At 57.7% G+C, this 16,379-nt stretch overlaps 1 protein-coding gene across 2 annotated transcripts in view; it reads left to right on the top strand.

The window, feature by feature from the left end:
- Window positions 1–16,379, top strand: part of COL5A1 (collagen type V alpha 1 chain) — a 170,783-nt gene that overhangs the window by 29,220 nt on the left and 125,184 nt on the right. For both annotated transcript variants that reach the window (XM_063082334.1, XM_063082333.1), the window contains exon 2: window positions 10,709–10,876. In XM_063082334.1, coding sequence (XP_062938404.1) covers window positions 10,709–10,876 — 168 coding nt within the window. The remainder of the gene's footprint in view (window positions 1–10,708; window positions 10,877–16,379) is intronic.

The following is a 16,379-nucleotide window of genomic DNA, read 5'->3' as shown; positions in this document are numbered from 1 at the left end:
AGGGCGTGTGGGCACACAGTGGGTGCTCAGGGCCTCCCCTTCCTCCCGCAGGGCGTGTGGGCACACAGTGGGTGCTCAGGGCCTCCCCTTCCTCCCGCAGGGCGTGTGGGCACACAGTGGGTGCTCAGGGCCTCCCTTTCCTCCCGCAGGGCGTGTGGGCACACAGTAGGTGCTCAGGGCCTTAGCTCTTCCTCCCAAGGGCATGTGGGTGCACAGTGGGTGCTCAGGGCCTCCCCTTCCTCCCGCAGGGCGTGTGGGCACACAGTAGGTGCTCAGGGCCTTAGCTCTTCCTCCCAAGGGCATGTGGGTGCACAGTGGGTGCTCAGGGCCTCCCCTTCCTCCCGCAGGGCGTGTGGGCACACAGTAGGTGCTCAGGGCCTTAGCTCTTCCTCCCAAGGGCATGTGGGTGCACAGTGGGTGCTCAGGGCCTTCCCTTCCTCCCGCAGGGCGTGTGGGCACACAGTGGGTGCTCAGGGCCTTAGCTCTTCCTCCCAAGGGCATGTGGGTGCACAGTGGGTGCTCAGGGCCTTCCCTTCCTCCCGCAGGGCGTGTGGGTGCACAGTGGGTGCTCAGGGCCTCCCCTTCCTCCCGCAGGGCGTGTGGGCACACAGTAGGTTCTCAGGGCCTTAGCTCTTCCTCCCAAGGGCATGTGGGCACATATTGGGTCCTCAAGCCCTCCCCTTCCTCCTGCAGGGCGTGTGGGTGCACAGTGGGTGCTCAGGTCCTTCCCTTCCTCCCGCAGGGCGTGTGGGCACACAGTGGGTGCTCAGGGCCTCAGCTCTTCCTCCCAAGGGCATGTGGGCACATATTGGGTCCTCAAGGCCTCCCCTTCCTCCCACAGGGTGTGTGGGCACACAGTGGGTGCTCAGGGCCTCAGCTCTTCCTCCCAAGGGCATGTGGGCACATATTGGGTCCTCAAGGCCTCCCCTTCCTCCTGCAGGGCATGTGGGTGCACAGTGGGTGCTCAGGGCCTCCCCTTCCTCCCGCAGTGCGTGTGGGTGCACAGTGGGTGCTTAGGGCCTCAGCTCTTCCTCCCAAGGGCATGTGGGCACATATTGGGTCCTCAAGGCCTCCCCTTCCTCCCGTAGGGTGTGTGGGCACACAGTGGGTCCTTGGGACTTCAGTTGTCCCCTCCTCCAGGGTACGTGGGTGCACAGTGCGTCCTCGGAATCTCAGTTGTCCCCTCTCTCAGGGCATGTGGGCGAGCAGTGGGTGCTTCGGGCCTCAGCTGCCTTCTCCTGTAGGCTCATTCTATTTGCTCACAGTCCAGCCAGGCATCCCTTGCCTCAGGGCACCCCTGTGGGCAGGGTATCAGGGGTGCCTCCCAGCAAAGCTTCCAGCTCCTCTGGTAGCCCCCTGCCTCTCTCTATCCACCTGCTACCCTCCTGTGGCCTTCTCAGAACCTGCTTGCATCCTGGCTGCCATCACCCTGTCACTGGTGTCCATTCCTGCCATGAGTGGCAGGGATCCCACTTCCTGCTGTGTGGCTGGGCAGCCTGAGTGATCCGATAGGACTCCCCGCAGGGCAAGGCGAGTGCAGCACAAGTAGAATGAACTTGGCAGTTGCTGGGAAGAGGAGGCTGGCCAGGCCCTGGGAAACCGTGGTGATGAGTGGATGGCCCCTGAAATGCCGGCTTTTTCCTGAGGCAGAGCCTGCTGATGGGGGCCTGGGAGGACAGAGCAGGGATGAGGCGGTGGGTGTTGCCCACCCAGGAGGCATTGGGTCTGCTCAGGTGAGACCTGAGGTTTCTGCCCAGAGCAGAGCCCTGTGCTGGTCCTGACTCCCGTTCGTCGGCTCTGACGTTGCCTCTGCCCCTGTTGTCTGAGATGCCTTTCAGGCTCTTGGTGCTAATCTGTTCATTCATTCTGAGCTTCCCTTGGCTACTTGTCTCCCTTAAGATGCTACCATGACGTCACGACTGCCACTGCTATGCTGTTCTAGCTCTTTCTGTCTCTGAGCCTCCTTGTCTTGTCATGGAAGAGGCTGACCCTGGGGCCACACCTTGTAGCCCCAACTGCAGTCTCTTACCACCCCTCCCCCTGCACCGTGGGCTGGTTGGGGGCACCAGGGAGGTGCCCCGGTATTGTTGGTGGTCAGATCTCAGGTGGGTGCAGGTGAGCCCCTGAGGCCCCACATGCTCTCCTTCCTTGCCAGGCGCGCCCCAGTGAGGCCTGTCCTTGCAGTGTGTCCCTTACAGATAGTGACAGGGAGCCTCTGGGATGGGACCCACTTCACCCAGGGCCACGGGACTCATCTGTGAGAATCTGAGATCAAGGCCACCCCCGGGAATGGGGCGGGGCCAAGTCTGGTGGGTGGGCGCTCGCAGAGTGGACAGTACAGTAGAGGGGACAGGAGTGCCAAATGATCTGCAGGATGATAATGTAACAGCAGCCGTGATGTGAGCAGCGAAGCTGCCTCCTGCAGGGGAAACGTCCACCAGGACACCGCTCACCTGGGTCCTTCACCTTCCTCTACACACAGGAACAAAGGGTGAGGGGCAGCTTCTGAGCACATGGCACTGGGCACCACGGAGCCTGCTCAGGGGCAGCTGTCAGGGACAAGATTGAAATAGTCCTGGCTGGGCTTAGTGCCATTTCCTGGTCCATGAAAGACATTGGTCAGGTGAGAGGTGTCGGATGTGGGCAGAGCTTAAGCCCTGGGGGCTCTGGGACAGGTGAGCCTGACAGGTGGTCAGGGACACTGTAGAGAGGGCTGGCCCCTCCCATCCATCCTGCCTGTGATCCTCCATGACCCCCAGCCAAGGACAGGGGCCAAGGCCCCACCTGTCCAGCTCCAGCCTTCTGCTGTGCTGTGCCCGAGAGGGGCCTGGGTCGCAAAAGACCTTGCACGGGGGCTGTGGGGCTAGAGGAGGAGGATGGTTTCTCTCCTCACTGCACAGCCCCAGGGGCACTGTTTCTGTGTACCTGATGGGGTTGTGCAACCCTGGGGCACGGGGCAAGGGCACACTAGCAAGAGCTGGAGCTCCTGGGAAATCTGACTGGGGTGGGGGCTGCGTGAGTGTGGGGGCTTCAGTGCCAGACAGAGGAGTTGGAAGCCACTAAGAGTGTTCTGAGGTGGGCGCAGGGAACCCAGTCTCCCAGTGTGGCAGGAGTGAGCCTGGCCTGGGCTCAGCCCCCCGCCCCCGCCTCCCCCACCTGAAATATGATGTGGCCCTGGGACAGTGGGACGGGGAAGGGCTTAGCTGGCCTGCCTGCAGCCTGCAGCCCCTTGGTACATTTTCCATCTGGCCCCTGTGCTTTGGTGCCACAGTTTAGTCACCGAAGAAGAATTTTGGTCAGAGCCTCCAAAGAGGCCTTGTCTGTTTTTTGACCTGCTGGGCTGAGCTCACCGATGAGGCCACGTGCCTGCAGAGAGGGCTGGCGTGGAGGGACTCAGCCTTCCCTCACCAGATTGTCCCTCGGTCCTGCCCGTCAAGAGCTCTGGCTCTTCAGCGTCCTGGAAGCATGGAAGGGAGCTGGGAGGGACGCAGTGAGAGTCACTGCTCTGCCCCAATGGGGCCTGCTGCCCTGTGTAAATTCGGAGCACATGTGACACCTGCTGACAATTGTCGTGAGCATCCGCTGGGTGCCAGGCTGCGCTGGGTCCTGCCCCCCTGGAGTTCACAGCCTAGCAAAGGGGCAGAGGTCATGCAGGGAACATGCACCGCAGTGATGACAGTTGTCGTGGGACGACCACAGTGAGGCTACCAGTTGTGCGGTGGCTTAGTGACCCCGTCCCCCTTGGTCTTTCGTCTGCTCGTGCTGAGTGGAATGAAGTGCAGGAGGGGGCATCCGGGTTGAGGACGGCTCTGTCCCACCCGGCTCTGCCCTGACTTGCTGTGTGCTCTGGGACCACCCTCCTCTTCTCTGCTCCTCATTTTCTCGCTCAGGATAAAGGCTGTGGCCTAGATGTGATCTCTGACTCCTTCCAGCTCTAAAATGAGATAGTTCTATCCAGAGAATTCCGAAGATTTAAACCTTGGTGGTTATTTAGAGGGCTCTTTAATTTTCTCTTAAAGATAATGATGTTAACTTTGGAGCATGCAAACACCTCTCTCTCTGTCTCTCTGTCTTTCTGTCTCTGTTTGTCTGTCTTTCTGTGTCTCTATTTCTCTTTCTCTGTTTCTCTGTCTCTGTCTCTCTTTCTGCAGTTGGCTAATTCCATCAAGTTTGTCTTGCTTAATGGGCTATGGCAGTCCACAGACATGTGGCAGGATTTGCCATGGTCTTGGTGTCTGGACACCCTACTGCTGGGATCTTTGGGAAGATGGGCCATGGGGTTCCAGGGTGAGACAGAGGTGCTGTCCTGTTCTGACTGGGAGGCCCAGAACTATCTTACAGTGGTGACTGCATCTCCACAGGAGCAGACAGTGTCACTCCTGTGTGCCTCACCTTACCCTGGCATGCTGTCTGGAAGCTGAGATCCTGGGCGTTCTGTGCACGTGTGGCCAGAGAGCCCTGCTTCCTGTAGCAGTAAGGGCATGTGTGGACGCGTGTGAAGGTGCATGTGGGCAGAGAGAGTCTGGACCGGCCAGTACACCTCCCCAGTGAGCCCAACCTCAGCCCGTGCGGGGAAGGGGTCAGGAGCAACATTCTGATGATAGTGCCCCACCTCAGCCCTGCAGATGGGCACGATCTGGCGAGAGCCTGGGATTGAGGAAGGGCACGAGAATCCTGGTGATCTGGCAGGTGGAGGGAATGGCACCGTGAGACAGCAGCGGGCACTGCTCCAGCCTGGGGGGCAGGAGGACCCTGGCACTGGGGAGAGGCGAGGCCACCCCTGTTGGGACACCAGTCCTGAGCGACCCAGTGGAATCTGAGCACGTGTTCCTGATTCAAGGGCCCGGAAACCCGCCTATGTGTTTGCTGGCTGGAAGGAGCAGGCTCTGATAAATCTCAGATCCTAACTGGAATCTTCAGGGTGGTGGGGACGGTAACCAAGCTTCTAAGGCAGACTTCACCCACGGCAAGTGCTTAAAGACGTGCAGCGCATTTAGAAGGAGAGAAAGGGTAGAGTTAGAGCAGAGGATCCCGTGCACTGAGCAGCCCTCCCGAGCACGTGGCTGGCGAGGGCCTCGCACCCGCTTCCTTCCCGGCAGAAGGAAAGGCGGCATCTCCTCCGCCCGTGCTTGCTGTGCTCTTACAAGGTGACAGTAATATGGCATGCGGAGGCGACGGGGTTGGACTTACAAAAGTAGAGCAGGCGTTGAGTTGTCACTCTCCCCCTCTGCCCTGCCTGTCACGTGTGAGAGCTGGGGTCGCTCACTCGGTCATTCAGCAAACACGTCTGAGTGCTGGGTGCTGAGTGCTGGGTGCGAGCTGGCTCCAGTGCCAGCCTCGTTGTGGCCCTGCCCAGCATAGGACGGCTCTGCCCCTTCTCCTGCTGCTGGTTGGGTGTCTCCTCTCCATCTGCGTCCCCCCGGACCTGGGGGTGAATAATTAAGCCCTGGAAGCAGCCGCATTGGGCCTCCGTGCTCAGGCGGCCTTTCCAGCTGTGAGTCACTTTTGTTCTGAGGCGTCCCCTCCCCGCTGGGGAGATGAGGTGCTGAGGTCAGCACTTGGCGAGGGTCCCTTCTGAGCATTTCCATCCCTGGGGCTGGCAGACGAGGGGCGGCATTGAGCACAAGTCCTCAGATTCCAGATTCCATCCTGAGAACACATCCCGTGTAGCTGCGATGGTGACCACCGGCCTTCGCTGTCCTTCCTGACACTGGGCTGAAAGGGAAGGGGCCGCAGAGCCTAGACTCTCCCCACAGCTGGAGTTGCCCCTGGCTTCTGGGCGCCACAGAGGGGTGTCCGGATTCCAGCCATCACCATCCATCTTCAACTTAAGTTCCTGCTAAAAGCAGCCGACTCATCCATCTGCTCTGGTAGGTGCCAGATGCCTGTGCAAACACCCAACAGCCCTCCCGGTGCCAGGGAGGGAAGAGGAGCGGTGCCGGGCTGGGCGCGGCGAGGCTGCCCCCGGGCCTTGTCACAGGCTGGCAGGCTGCTGAGGTCCATCTGTGGGCAGGGCTGTGTGCACTGGCCCTTGGGTAGAGCCGAGGGCCATGTCCTCACACCCTGACAGCTGGGTTTTAGTCCGTTATCTCTGGTTCTTCACACAGGGTCACCTTAACCCACTGGCAGTCCACCAGAGTGCCTTGGCGGGCTGTGAGCTGCCGTCATTCTGGGTGGGCCCTTCAGCGTCTCATGTCCTGCGGCTGTGAAGTGAGAGGACCACAGGCCCTGGGGTGACACGGAGCTCAGCTCTCCCAGGTCTTAGCTCTGGAGGAGCAGGGAGCAGCGCACTGTCATGGGTGGCTGTGGGAAGTCATCCTTGTGTGGTTAGTGGAGACATTGCCGTCGGCTGGTGAAACGTTTTATGGCTTAGCTGGCCAGGTGTAAAATCTGTCTCCGGCGCCTCAGTCTCCTGACTTGTGCCATCCACCTACCCATCAGCTCATGGATCCATCGATTGACCTGCCCATTCACCCGCCCACCCACCGTCCCGTCCTACGCTGCTGTCCGAGCTCCTCCTGCGTGCCGTCACAGTCCTGCGTGGCACCTGCAACTCAACTACAGTTTCCAAATCCTTTCTCAGGCGCCTCCTTCTGCCTTAAATCTGACCTCCGTATCTATTCCTTTATGGGTCTAGGGATGAAAGCCTTGGTTACATCCTCATTAAAATGTGTCCTGAGGACACCGGGACTTTAATGACAAGTATTTCTCTGATGGTGGATGTGCATGGGAGGCAGAGTCCAGCTCCTCTAACTCTGGCCGGCTGAGGTGGGCCAAGGGGCTGTTCTTTGGGCGTGCTCAAGACACCATCTCCCCCAAGCTGTGGCAGAATTCCTGACTCCAGGGGGCCGGGGTGAGCGCCTCCTGTGGTGGAGAAGCCCCATGCCGTGGCCTCATGCTGGGCCCTCTGCCCTTGGGTGACTTGAGGGTGGCTCCTCATCTCAGACAGACACAGCAGACAGGTATTGTTGGGGAAAGAGATTGAGTGCAGAGAATCGGGTGATGACGTGGTTGCTGGAGGGGCTGGTGTGGTGGGGACAGGAAGCACCACTCCCCTGTGCCATCACCATGGTGAGGCTGTGAGAAGTCGCTGTTGCAAGTGCCTCCAGGTCCCCAGAAGCGGGCCCCCAGGCCCAGGCATGCACAAGGTCTGGACACCACAACGGCCTCTGCGTGCTTGTGCCTGGGCAGGAGGGGGCTGCCACCTGCCTCTCGCATGCCACCTCTGCGAGACTCTCTGATGGGTGGAATTTCATTTGCTCCCTGATCCCTCACTGCAAAGACATCTGGAAAATGCAGTGCGAGCTGCTCAGACTCCACAGAGCAGGAGGGCCCTGGAGGAGGCCGGGCTGCCCTCGAGTGGATGATGCCTGGCAAAGCCGCCTCTCCCCAGTCTCGGGACCCAGATGATCTGGTCACGTTGAGGGGTGCGGGGAAGCAGCAAAACATTTGTTTCATGAAGCCTTTGGAGGTGGCTTTCTTAGCATCAGGGAGCAGATCTTGGGAACCCACATGCACAGCCACATGACCCATATGTTGAAGAGCGGTCACTTTGCTGAGCACCTGGGATGTGCGGTGAGTCCTGGAGGAATCGCTGGTGGCGCCCTGTGTGGCCACTGAGGAGGCAAGAGTGACAGGAAGGGAGGCCACGTCTGCAGAGCTGCGAAGTGCTCAGACCCGTGCTCGTGAGCTTGTTGGACGCTGCAGCTCCCTTCACTGGCCTCGATCTGCTGAGAACCTCCCCCGGTAATGGGGTGAGGCTGGCTTCAAACCCACCCCCACCGGTCCCCAAAGCCAGTGCCAATTCCAAGCGGAGCGCTCACCCTGGTAGGCAAGCTGCTGGGAGGGAGGGCGTCGCATAAGTGGGGAGAAAAGCTTACGAAAAGCCTGGGCCTTCCCTCTCAGCCCTCCCCACACCTTTTTAAAAAATTGCTATTTTTTAGCTCTGGCACAGGAAGCCTCTGGCCAGCGGGAGGGGTGGCATTGGGCCTGGGAAAGGTCAGGCTGCTTTTTAACGTGTTGTCACAGTCTGTGAACATATCCACGGGGCCTGCTGGAAAGCAGCTCTCTGCCTTCACAATCGATAAAGCAGGTGCGCAGGCCTGCACGTCTGGGAAGGGCATCACAGCCTGCTGTGATGTGAGTCCAGGAAGCCCAGCCAGGAGCCTTGATCCCTTCCCCTGGCCACTGCCAGTCTTGGAGTCGAGTCTTGAGATGACCAGGGCTCGGCACTCTGTCATCTGGGCAGGTGGGCCAGCACTGGCATGGCCATCTCTTCCCACGGACTGAGCCCGGGCAGGGGGCCGAGCCACACAGCCTCACCAGACTCCTGCGTGTCACTTCTGAGGTCAGGTGGACAAAGGCCTGGCCAGGGCTTTGGGGGGGGCCTGGTGGGGGGGTCACCAGTGCCGAGCACTTTGGAAGTGGCACAGATGCCTGAGGGACTGACCATACTGTGTGTGGCAGGCCCTGGGTAGCAGCCGGAAGCCATCAGTAAAATCAGAGAGGCCAGGAGGGGTGGTGACTCTGCCAAAGGCTGGAGGCTGGCCTGGGCCAGGAGTGTCTGGGGTCCCCACGCTGCCCCTCCTTTGTAAATGTTTCTGTACTGAAGTGGGAAACCCTCGGCTCCCTGCCCCCCATGTTTCTGGTTTCTTGATTAAATTGACAGAGGACCACAGCAAAGCCAAGTGGTGGGGATGATGCTATTGGAAGCAGGGCCCTCAGAACTCTGGAATCTGGGGAATGTGGCATCTTCGGGGAGCCGTGAACTTGGGGAGCTGCTTCTCCGTGGAGAGTAGCAGCCGTGATCCCCTTTGGCCCCGTCTCCTTCAGAGCCTGGCGCAGGCTGCTGTCTTCCCTCACTCCCAGCTCGTCATGGCGGCTGGGGAGACACCGTCTGCACCTCCTTGTGGCCTGAGCACCATGCCTGATGCCCATATGCACACCCCAGCCTGGCACCTGCTCCCTTCCAGGCCTGCCCTCTGGGGAGGCAGGGTCCTCTGTCCAGGCGGTTCTCTTGTTAAGGGCCTGCCCCGACAAGCAGTGGAGCTGGTCTCAGGCCATCTCCGATGGTGGTGCCAAGGCTCTGGGTGCAGACCTGGCTGCAGTTCTCCTCAGAAACAGGCCCAGGGGAAACCTACATTCGCCGTCCTTTCTCACCTCCAGATCTTCCACCCTTGCCAGAAAACTGGGGCTTTCCTCCTGAGCAAATCCCAAACATGTAATAACACCTGCCGGGGGAGGAAGGCTGGTGAGTTGGTGAACAGTTAAGGAGGACCAGAGATCCAAGGGGATGCCTGCTTTCGTGCCGCTGCTGCGCCCAGGAATGGGCACTGACTTTCAAGTAGCATGTGTTGGGATCTAACCCACATGGGCAGAAGGGTGAAGATATTGGCTTGTGTAGAGGATCCTTCAGGCACAGCTTGATCCAGGTGCCCAAACAGTGTGGCAGGAGTCTGTCTCCGCACTTTCACACAGGGACTCCCCATACTCCCCAGATCCAGGTTCAGATTCCGTGTTTGGAGCCAGAAGAGCGTAGAATTTCTCATTCCCAAGGGAAAAAGCACCAGGATGGGGCCTCATCGGCCTGGCCCGGTCACTTGTCCATCCCTGCACCAATCACCTGAGCCAAGCGGGTGCCATGCTCTGACTGGCCAGCAGAGGGGTCGTGGCCAACCCCACCCTCAGCCACGTGGCAGGCGGATGTTGGTGGGTGGGTGCCTGAAAGTCCCGCAATGGCCCCGGTGGTGCACTTTGTTTGTCACTGTGATGCCAAGTCTGAGTTTATTTTCTCTGCCTGGACTCCCAGGGTGCCTCTTGTTTGCAGTAACATGAGCTGAACTTGCCACATGAAACCACTTTGCTTAGGGCAGGCACGTGGATCCCAGCCTTGTGGTGGACACAGAGCTCTGGGGTCTCCACAGTTTGAGGCGGCTGCTGTATTTGGGGTAACTGTTGAGCTCCCCAGTAGATTCCGTGGCATCCGTCAGTCCAAGGGTCAGCTTCTCCCGGCTCTTTTCTGAGGATCCCCTCGATGGTCAGGAACCTTCCAGAAGGGATGTAGGGACCCTCCCCTCCCTCGCTCTTGGCTCTGCTGTGTCTCGCAATACAGGCTCCAATCTTCTGCGGGCAAATGGAAATGGTATTTGCTATAAACTGTGAGGAAAATCACATCTTAAGTGGCCAGTGAGGGGCTGAAATGCAGCAACAGCATCCCCTGTTGTTTTCCTGCTGGTGACTCAGGTGGTGCAGATGATGTCTTCAGCTGTTGGTCACTCCCATTTCATGAAACTGCACTTGTAAAGGTGGTCCTGTCAGCAGCGGGGACACCCACTACTGTCCAGTGTGTGCTTGGGGGTGTTTTCTTTACGTCGCTAGTGGGAGGGTGTCTGGTAGGTGGGGGGTTGTGTAGGATTTGGGCGTAAAAGACAGTTGCAAGTGTGGAATAGGAAGGTGGTGGGCGTCAGAGGAGCCCGAGCGAGCACTTGCCCCTGCGGTGGGCCGCTTGCAGGAACAGGGACAGGAACTCTTCCCCAGAGTGTGACGCCCGCCCTCACCCTGCATCCACTTCCCAGATGGTCTCCAGCATCCTCTGGGGGCTGGAACTTTGTGGTGGTGTGGGTGGGGGAGGTGGAGCAGCTGGTTTCCGATCATCTAAGACCCTCAGGTTGTTCTTGGGGCTAACCCCACACCTCCTCTGTCATTTCAGCTCAGCCAGCAGATCTCCTGAAGGTTCTAGATTTTCACAACTTGCCCGATGGAATAACAAAGACAACAGGTTTTTGTGCCACGCGGCGATCTTCCAAAGGTCCGGATGTCGCTTACAGAGTCACGAAGGACGCACAGCTCAGTGCACCCACCAAGCAGCTGTACCCTGGTAAGAGACGCATGTTTCTTTCTATTCTGGGTGGCGGGTTCGAGTCATCCCCAGCCTCCAGCTAGCGAGCCATGCCAAGGCCTGTGCGGCAGCAGAAGCAGGCTTAACAGGAAGCCCTTTCCATGAGCCCTGTTTGATTTCACTGTGGTGAAAACACAGCTCTGAGCAGCCGCTACACAGGTGGGTGTGTGAGGCCTCACCTGTGCACTTCCCTCCCCGGGCAGGTGTGTCTCCAGCGGTGCACAGGCCGCTGGGACTCCAAGTGCAGAAAGGGATGGGTGATGCCTGGGGACAAGGCAAAGAGAAACCTCAGGGTCATGGGAGAGGAAGCGCCTCTAGGCAGAGGCTTAATTGGGGGCAATGACATTAAGAGACACATGAATCAAACATCACAACTCCCAGCAAGAGAGTGCAAGGCTTTTTAATGAGAATTAATTGCCAAGCGCCAGATCTCTGCTTTTAATTATGTGCCCAGAGTGGGAAGTGACATTGCCTGGTAAGATGTAGCATCCAAGTTGTTCCTGTCACCCGTCCATCGGGTGGTATGTGTCCCCTCCCCCACCCCCTGGGTTAATTAAACCCTCTGGGCTTATCTGGACGTGTGTAAATAAGCCAGTGATTGATAACCTCCTCCCCCTGCTCTAGGCAGGTGCTGGTGGCCCCATATGAGCTCCTCTTTCTGATTTAGATAAGAAAGAGACCAGGGGACCCTGGGCTGATGAACTCGCCTTAGGAGATGTTTGTAATTCTTAGAAGACAACAGTGCACCATTTTTTAGTGACCTGGACGGGACACTGACATCGAACCCAGAATCAGGGCACTCTTTTCACAAGCACTGGTGTCTCTGTCCGTGGCATGTCGCCACAGGGTCCTGAAGGACTGTTTTTCCCTGGCTGTGTTTCTGCTTCCTCTGACCCTGTCACTCTAGTGCTTACGTCCAACTGTTTTCACAGCCTTCCTTGATATCCATCATGACTTTTAAGAGTTTGTCTCTGGGAGTCTGGGTCAGTTCTTTTCAAGAATGTCATTGTTGGTGGATGAGATCACTCAGATGTGCTGAGTCCCTGGCTTGTGGCTCTACAGAGGTAAGGCGAGGCGGCGGGGAGCCCCGCAGCCCAAGGTCTCTTACAGACCCAGCTTCCAGAATGTCTAACTCATCAGTAAGGACAGTGGCCACGTCACGGCTCCCTGAGAGCCCAGTGACATGAACTTTCCTCACAGACACCAGGATTCCATTTTTCCACACATGCAGAAGAGTTTTTCTTAACTTTCTGGGGAGAACATACCTTCTGGAATCCCCCTCTTGCGTCTTTGACCAGGGCTTGCCTGCTTTTCCTCCCAATGGACCCAGGTTTAGAATTCCTGGCCGAGAGAGACTGGGAGGGCTGAGCCCAGGCAAGGGCGTGAGGAGCTGACTGTGGAAGCCCGTGTGGACGGTGAGCTTCGGATTAAACAGCCCCGAGCAACACGAGTGTGGTGCTGACACAATGAAGGGACACGCTGTGGAAGTACGGATCCTCCCATAGGAGGAAATCGTTAGCCAGTGTGTTGCCAGTTTAATTTTATCCCTGTCACCCAATTCAGGGACGCTGGCAGAGCAAGTTTCCTGGAATTTGCGTCTATTTATACTCCTCCCACCTGCCCTGGATTATCTCGTGGCAAGAAATATCACAGGATCTCAGCAATACCGGCTAATTATCGGAATCTAGGATGAATTCCTGAACTGTGTGATGGGGAATTTTTTTTAAGCCCATGTTTTTTCTCAGTCTCAAGTTAGTAACTTGATTAGACACTCACAGAGTTTAAATTGCCCTTACAGACCCTTCTAGTAAGCATTTGCTTATGTAGCAGGACAGACCCTATATAACCACTGCCTGCCTTGTTAATGGACCATGAAACTGAGGGTGGCTCCCGAACATTCAGGTAGGAACTTCAGTGGCGCCCTCTGCAGGCCCAAAGTGTCGAGTGAGGAAGTCGCTCCAGGGACCTTATCATGGAACAGTGTCACGTGACTCTGCTCACCTTGGGTCCATGGAATGACCTGCATGCTGCTTCTTTCTCTCAGTGACCCTCTGAATAAGTACCCACTGTTGGTTCCCTTTGACCCTGTTCAGCAGGATGTGAGGGTTGCACCTGGATGACAGGATGACCTGCCCCTCGTCCCCACGTACAGTAGGATGGGAGGGTTCCACCTGGGTGACATGATGACCTGCCCCTCGACACCCTGTACAGTAGGATGGGAGGGTTCCACCTGGGTGACATGATGACCTGCCCCTCGACACCCCGTATAGTAGGGTGGGAGGGTTCCACCTGGGTGACATGATGACCTGCCCCTCGACACCACAGACAGTAGGCTGGGAGGGTTCCACCTGGGTGACATGATGACCTGCCCCTCGACACCACGTACAGTAGGATGGGAGCGTTCCACCTGGGTGACATGATGACCTGCCCCTCGACACTCCGTTCAGTAGGGTGGGAGGGTTCCACCTGGGTGACATGATGACCTGCCCCTCGTCACCATAGACAGTAGGATGGGAGGGTTCCACCTGGGTGGCATGATTACCTGCCCCTCGTCACCACGTACAGTAGGGTGGGAGGGTTCCACCTGGGTGACATGATGACCTGCCCCTCGACACCCCATACAGTAGGATGGGAGGGTTCCACCTGGGTGGCATGATGATCTGCCCCTTGACACCATGTACAGTAGGGTGGGAGGGTTCCACCTGGGTGACATGATGACCTGCCCCTCGACACCCCGTACAGTAGGATGGGAGGGTTCCACCTGGGTGGCATGATGACCTGCCCCTCGTCACCATATACAATATGGTGGGAGGGTTCCACCTGGGTGATATGATGACCTGCCCCTCGTCACCACAGACAGTAGGATGGGAGGGTTCCACCTGGGTGACATGATGACCTGTCCCTCAACACCCCGTACAGTAGGGTGGGAGGGTTCCACCTGGGTGACATGATGACCTGTCCCTCATCACCACGTACAGTAGGATGGGAGGGTTCCACCTGGGTGACATGATGACCTGTCCCTCGACACCCCGTACAGTAGGGTGGGAGGGTTCCACCTGGGTGACATGATGACCTGCCCCTCGTCACCACGTACAGTAGGATGGGAGGGTTCCACCTGGGTGACATGATGACCTGCCTCTCGTCACCACGTACAGTAGGATGGGAGGGTTCCACCTGGGTGACATGATGACCTGCCCCTCGACACCCTGTACAGTAGGATGGGAGGGTTCCACCTGGGTGACATGATGACCTGCCCCTCGACACCCCGTATAGTAGGGTGGGAGGGTTCCACCTGGGTGACATGATGACCTGCCCCTCGACACCACAGACAGTAGGCTGGGAGGGTTCCACCTGGGTGACATGATGACCTGCCCCTCGACACCACGTACAGTAGGATGGGAGCGTTCCACCTGGGTGACATGATGACCTGCCCCTCGACACTCCGTTCAGTAGGGTGGGAGGGTTCCACCTGGGTGACATGATGACCTGCCCCTCGTCACCATAGACAGTAGGATGGGAGGGTTCCACCTGGGTGAAATGATTACCTGCCCCTCGTCACCACGTACAGTAGGGTGGGAGGGTTCCACCTGGGTGACATGATGACCTGCCCCTCGACACCCCATACAGTAGGATGGGAGGGTTCCACCTGGGTGGCATGATGATCTGCCCCTTGACACCATGTACAGTAGGGTGGGAGGGTTCCACCTGGGTGACATGATGACCTGCCCCTCGACACCCCGTACAGTAGGATGGGAGGGTTCCACCTGGGTGGCATGATGACCTGCCCCTCGTCACCATATACAATATGGTGGGAGGGTTCCACCTGGGTGATATGATGACCTGCCCCTCGTCACCACAGACAGTAGGATGGGAGGGTTCCACCTGGGTGACATGATGACCTGTCCCTCAACACCCCGTACAGTAGGGTGGGAGGGTTCCACCTGGGTGACATGATGACCTGTCCCTCGTCACCACGTACAGTAGGATGGGAGGGTTCCACCTGGGTGACATGATGACCTGTCCCTCGACACCCCGTACAGTAGGGTGGGAGGGTTCCACCTGGGTGACATGATGACCTGCCCCTCGTCACCACGTACAGTAGGATGGGAGGGTTCCACCTGGGTGACATGATGACCTGCCTCTCGTCACCACGTACAGTAGGATGGGAGGGTTCCACCTGGGTGACATGATGACCTGCCCCTCGACACCCCGTACAGTAGGATGGGAGGGTTCCACCTGGGTGACATGATGACCTGCCCCTCGTCACCACGTACAGTAGGATGGGAGGGCTCCACCTGGGTGACATGATGACCTGCCCCTCGACGCCCCGTACAGTAGGATGGGAGTGTTCCACCTGGGTGGCATGATGACCTGCCCCTCGACACCCCATACAGTAGGGTGGGAGGGTTCCACCTGGGTGACATGATGACCTGCCTCTTGGCGTCTCCTTCTGATTGGAGGCCCCTTCTCCTCTCCCCCATCTTGCATCTCAGCTGTCTCCTCAGGATGGATCAGCACTGGGTATGCACATCTCAGTTCTGACTGTCACTCATGCACTGTGGCCTAGTGGCCCCGAGCAGACTCTCCCCTGCAGGAGCCTGTGAGATGATGGCTTGCTCTCCAGGACTCCTCACCTTCCCCAGGCCCAAATCTGGGATCGCGGGTTCTTCCGGTCAGGACCAAGGAAGCAGATGAGATTTCTTTAAGGCGGCCCTCCCAGTGCCTTTGGATCCTGTATTCTCTGCCACCAGGGGCCATCTGAAAGGTCACCTCCCGTTTTCTTGGGCACCTGTTCAATATCACCACACTCCCAATTCATTTCCTAGCCTCCGCCCTGTTTTCTTCATACCTCCAACCCCTGCACAATTTGCAACTATGTGATTAGCTTATTTGCTTCATGTTCCCGTCTCCATGGTGGAAATGCCCCTTCTGGAGGGCAGGGACCATATCTGTCTCTTGACTGTATCTTTCTAGAACCAGGCATTAGCAGGGGCCAGTCACTGCCATTGGTTATGTGATCAAATTGAGTGTTCCATCAACATGCCCAGTAGCTGTTGGCTTAGCATGATTCCGTTTCATGGCAAATGCATTTGTTAGACTCCTACTGTATACCTAAAGTGCTCTAGTGCCTGTGGTTCTCAGACAAAGTAAAAGGAAATGCAGGAAAGCCTTCATGCCTCTCGCCCGCCCTCTGTGGTGGCTGTCCCTGGACGCGTGAAGCACAGAGGCTTCTGCAGCAGCCTCCTGTCCCCGACTGCCCAGACGGTGAGGATCATAAAGTGCGTTGGTGTCCCAGCTCACGTCACAACTAGCATGGACCATATTGAAGTGACAATAAATCCATTGTTATTTTGCCAGGAGAGAGATTAATGTTAAACACAATTTATCCTTTCGGCTTTTATCTGAGCTGAGAAAATTTGTTACCATAGAGATTTTAAAAACTGAGAAAAAGCATTTTAATGAGCTGTGGGAGACGGAGGTC

The sequence above is a fragment of the Cynocephalus volans genome, chromosome 17 (assembly GCF_027409185.1).
Source record: "Cynocephalus volans isolate mCynVol1 chromosome 17, mCynVol1.pri, whole genome shotgun sequence".
NCBI lineage: Eukaryota > Metazoa > Chordata > Mammalia > Dermoptera > Cynocephalidae > Cynocephalus > Cynocephalus volans.
The sequence above is the reverse complement of the archived record's forward strand: the minus strand, read 5'-3'. Positions and strand labels throughout refer to the sequence as shown.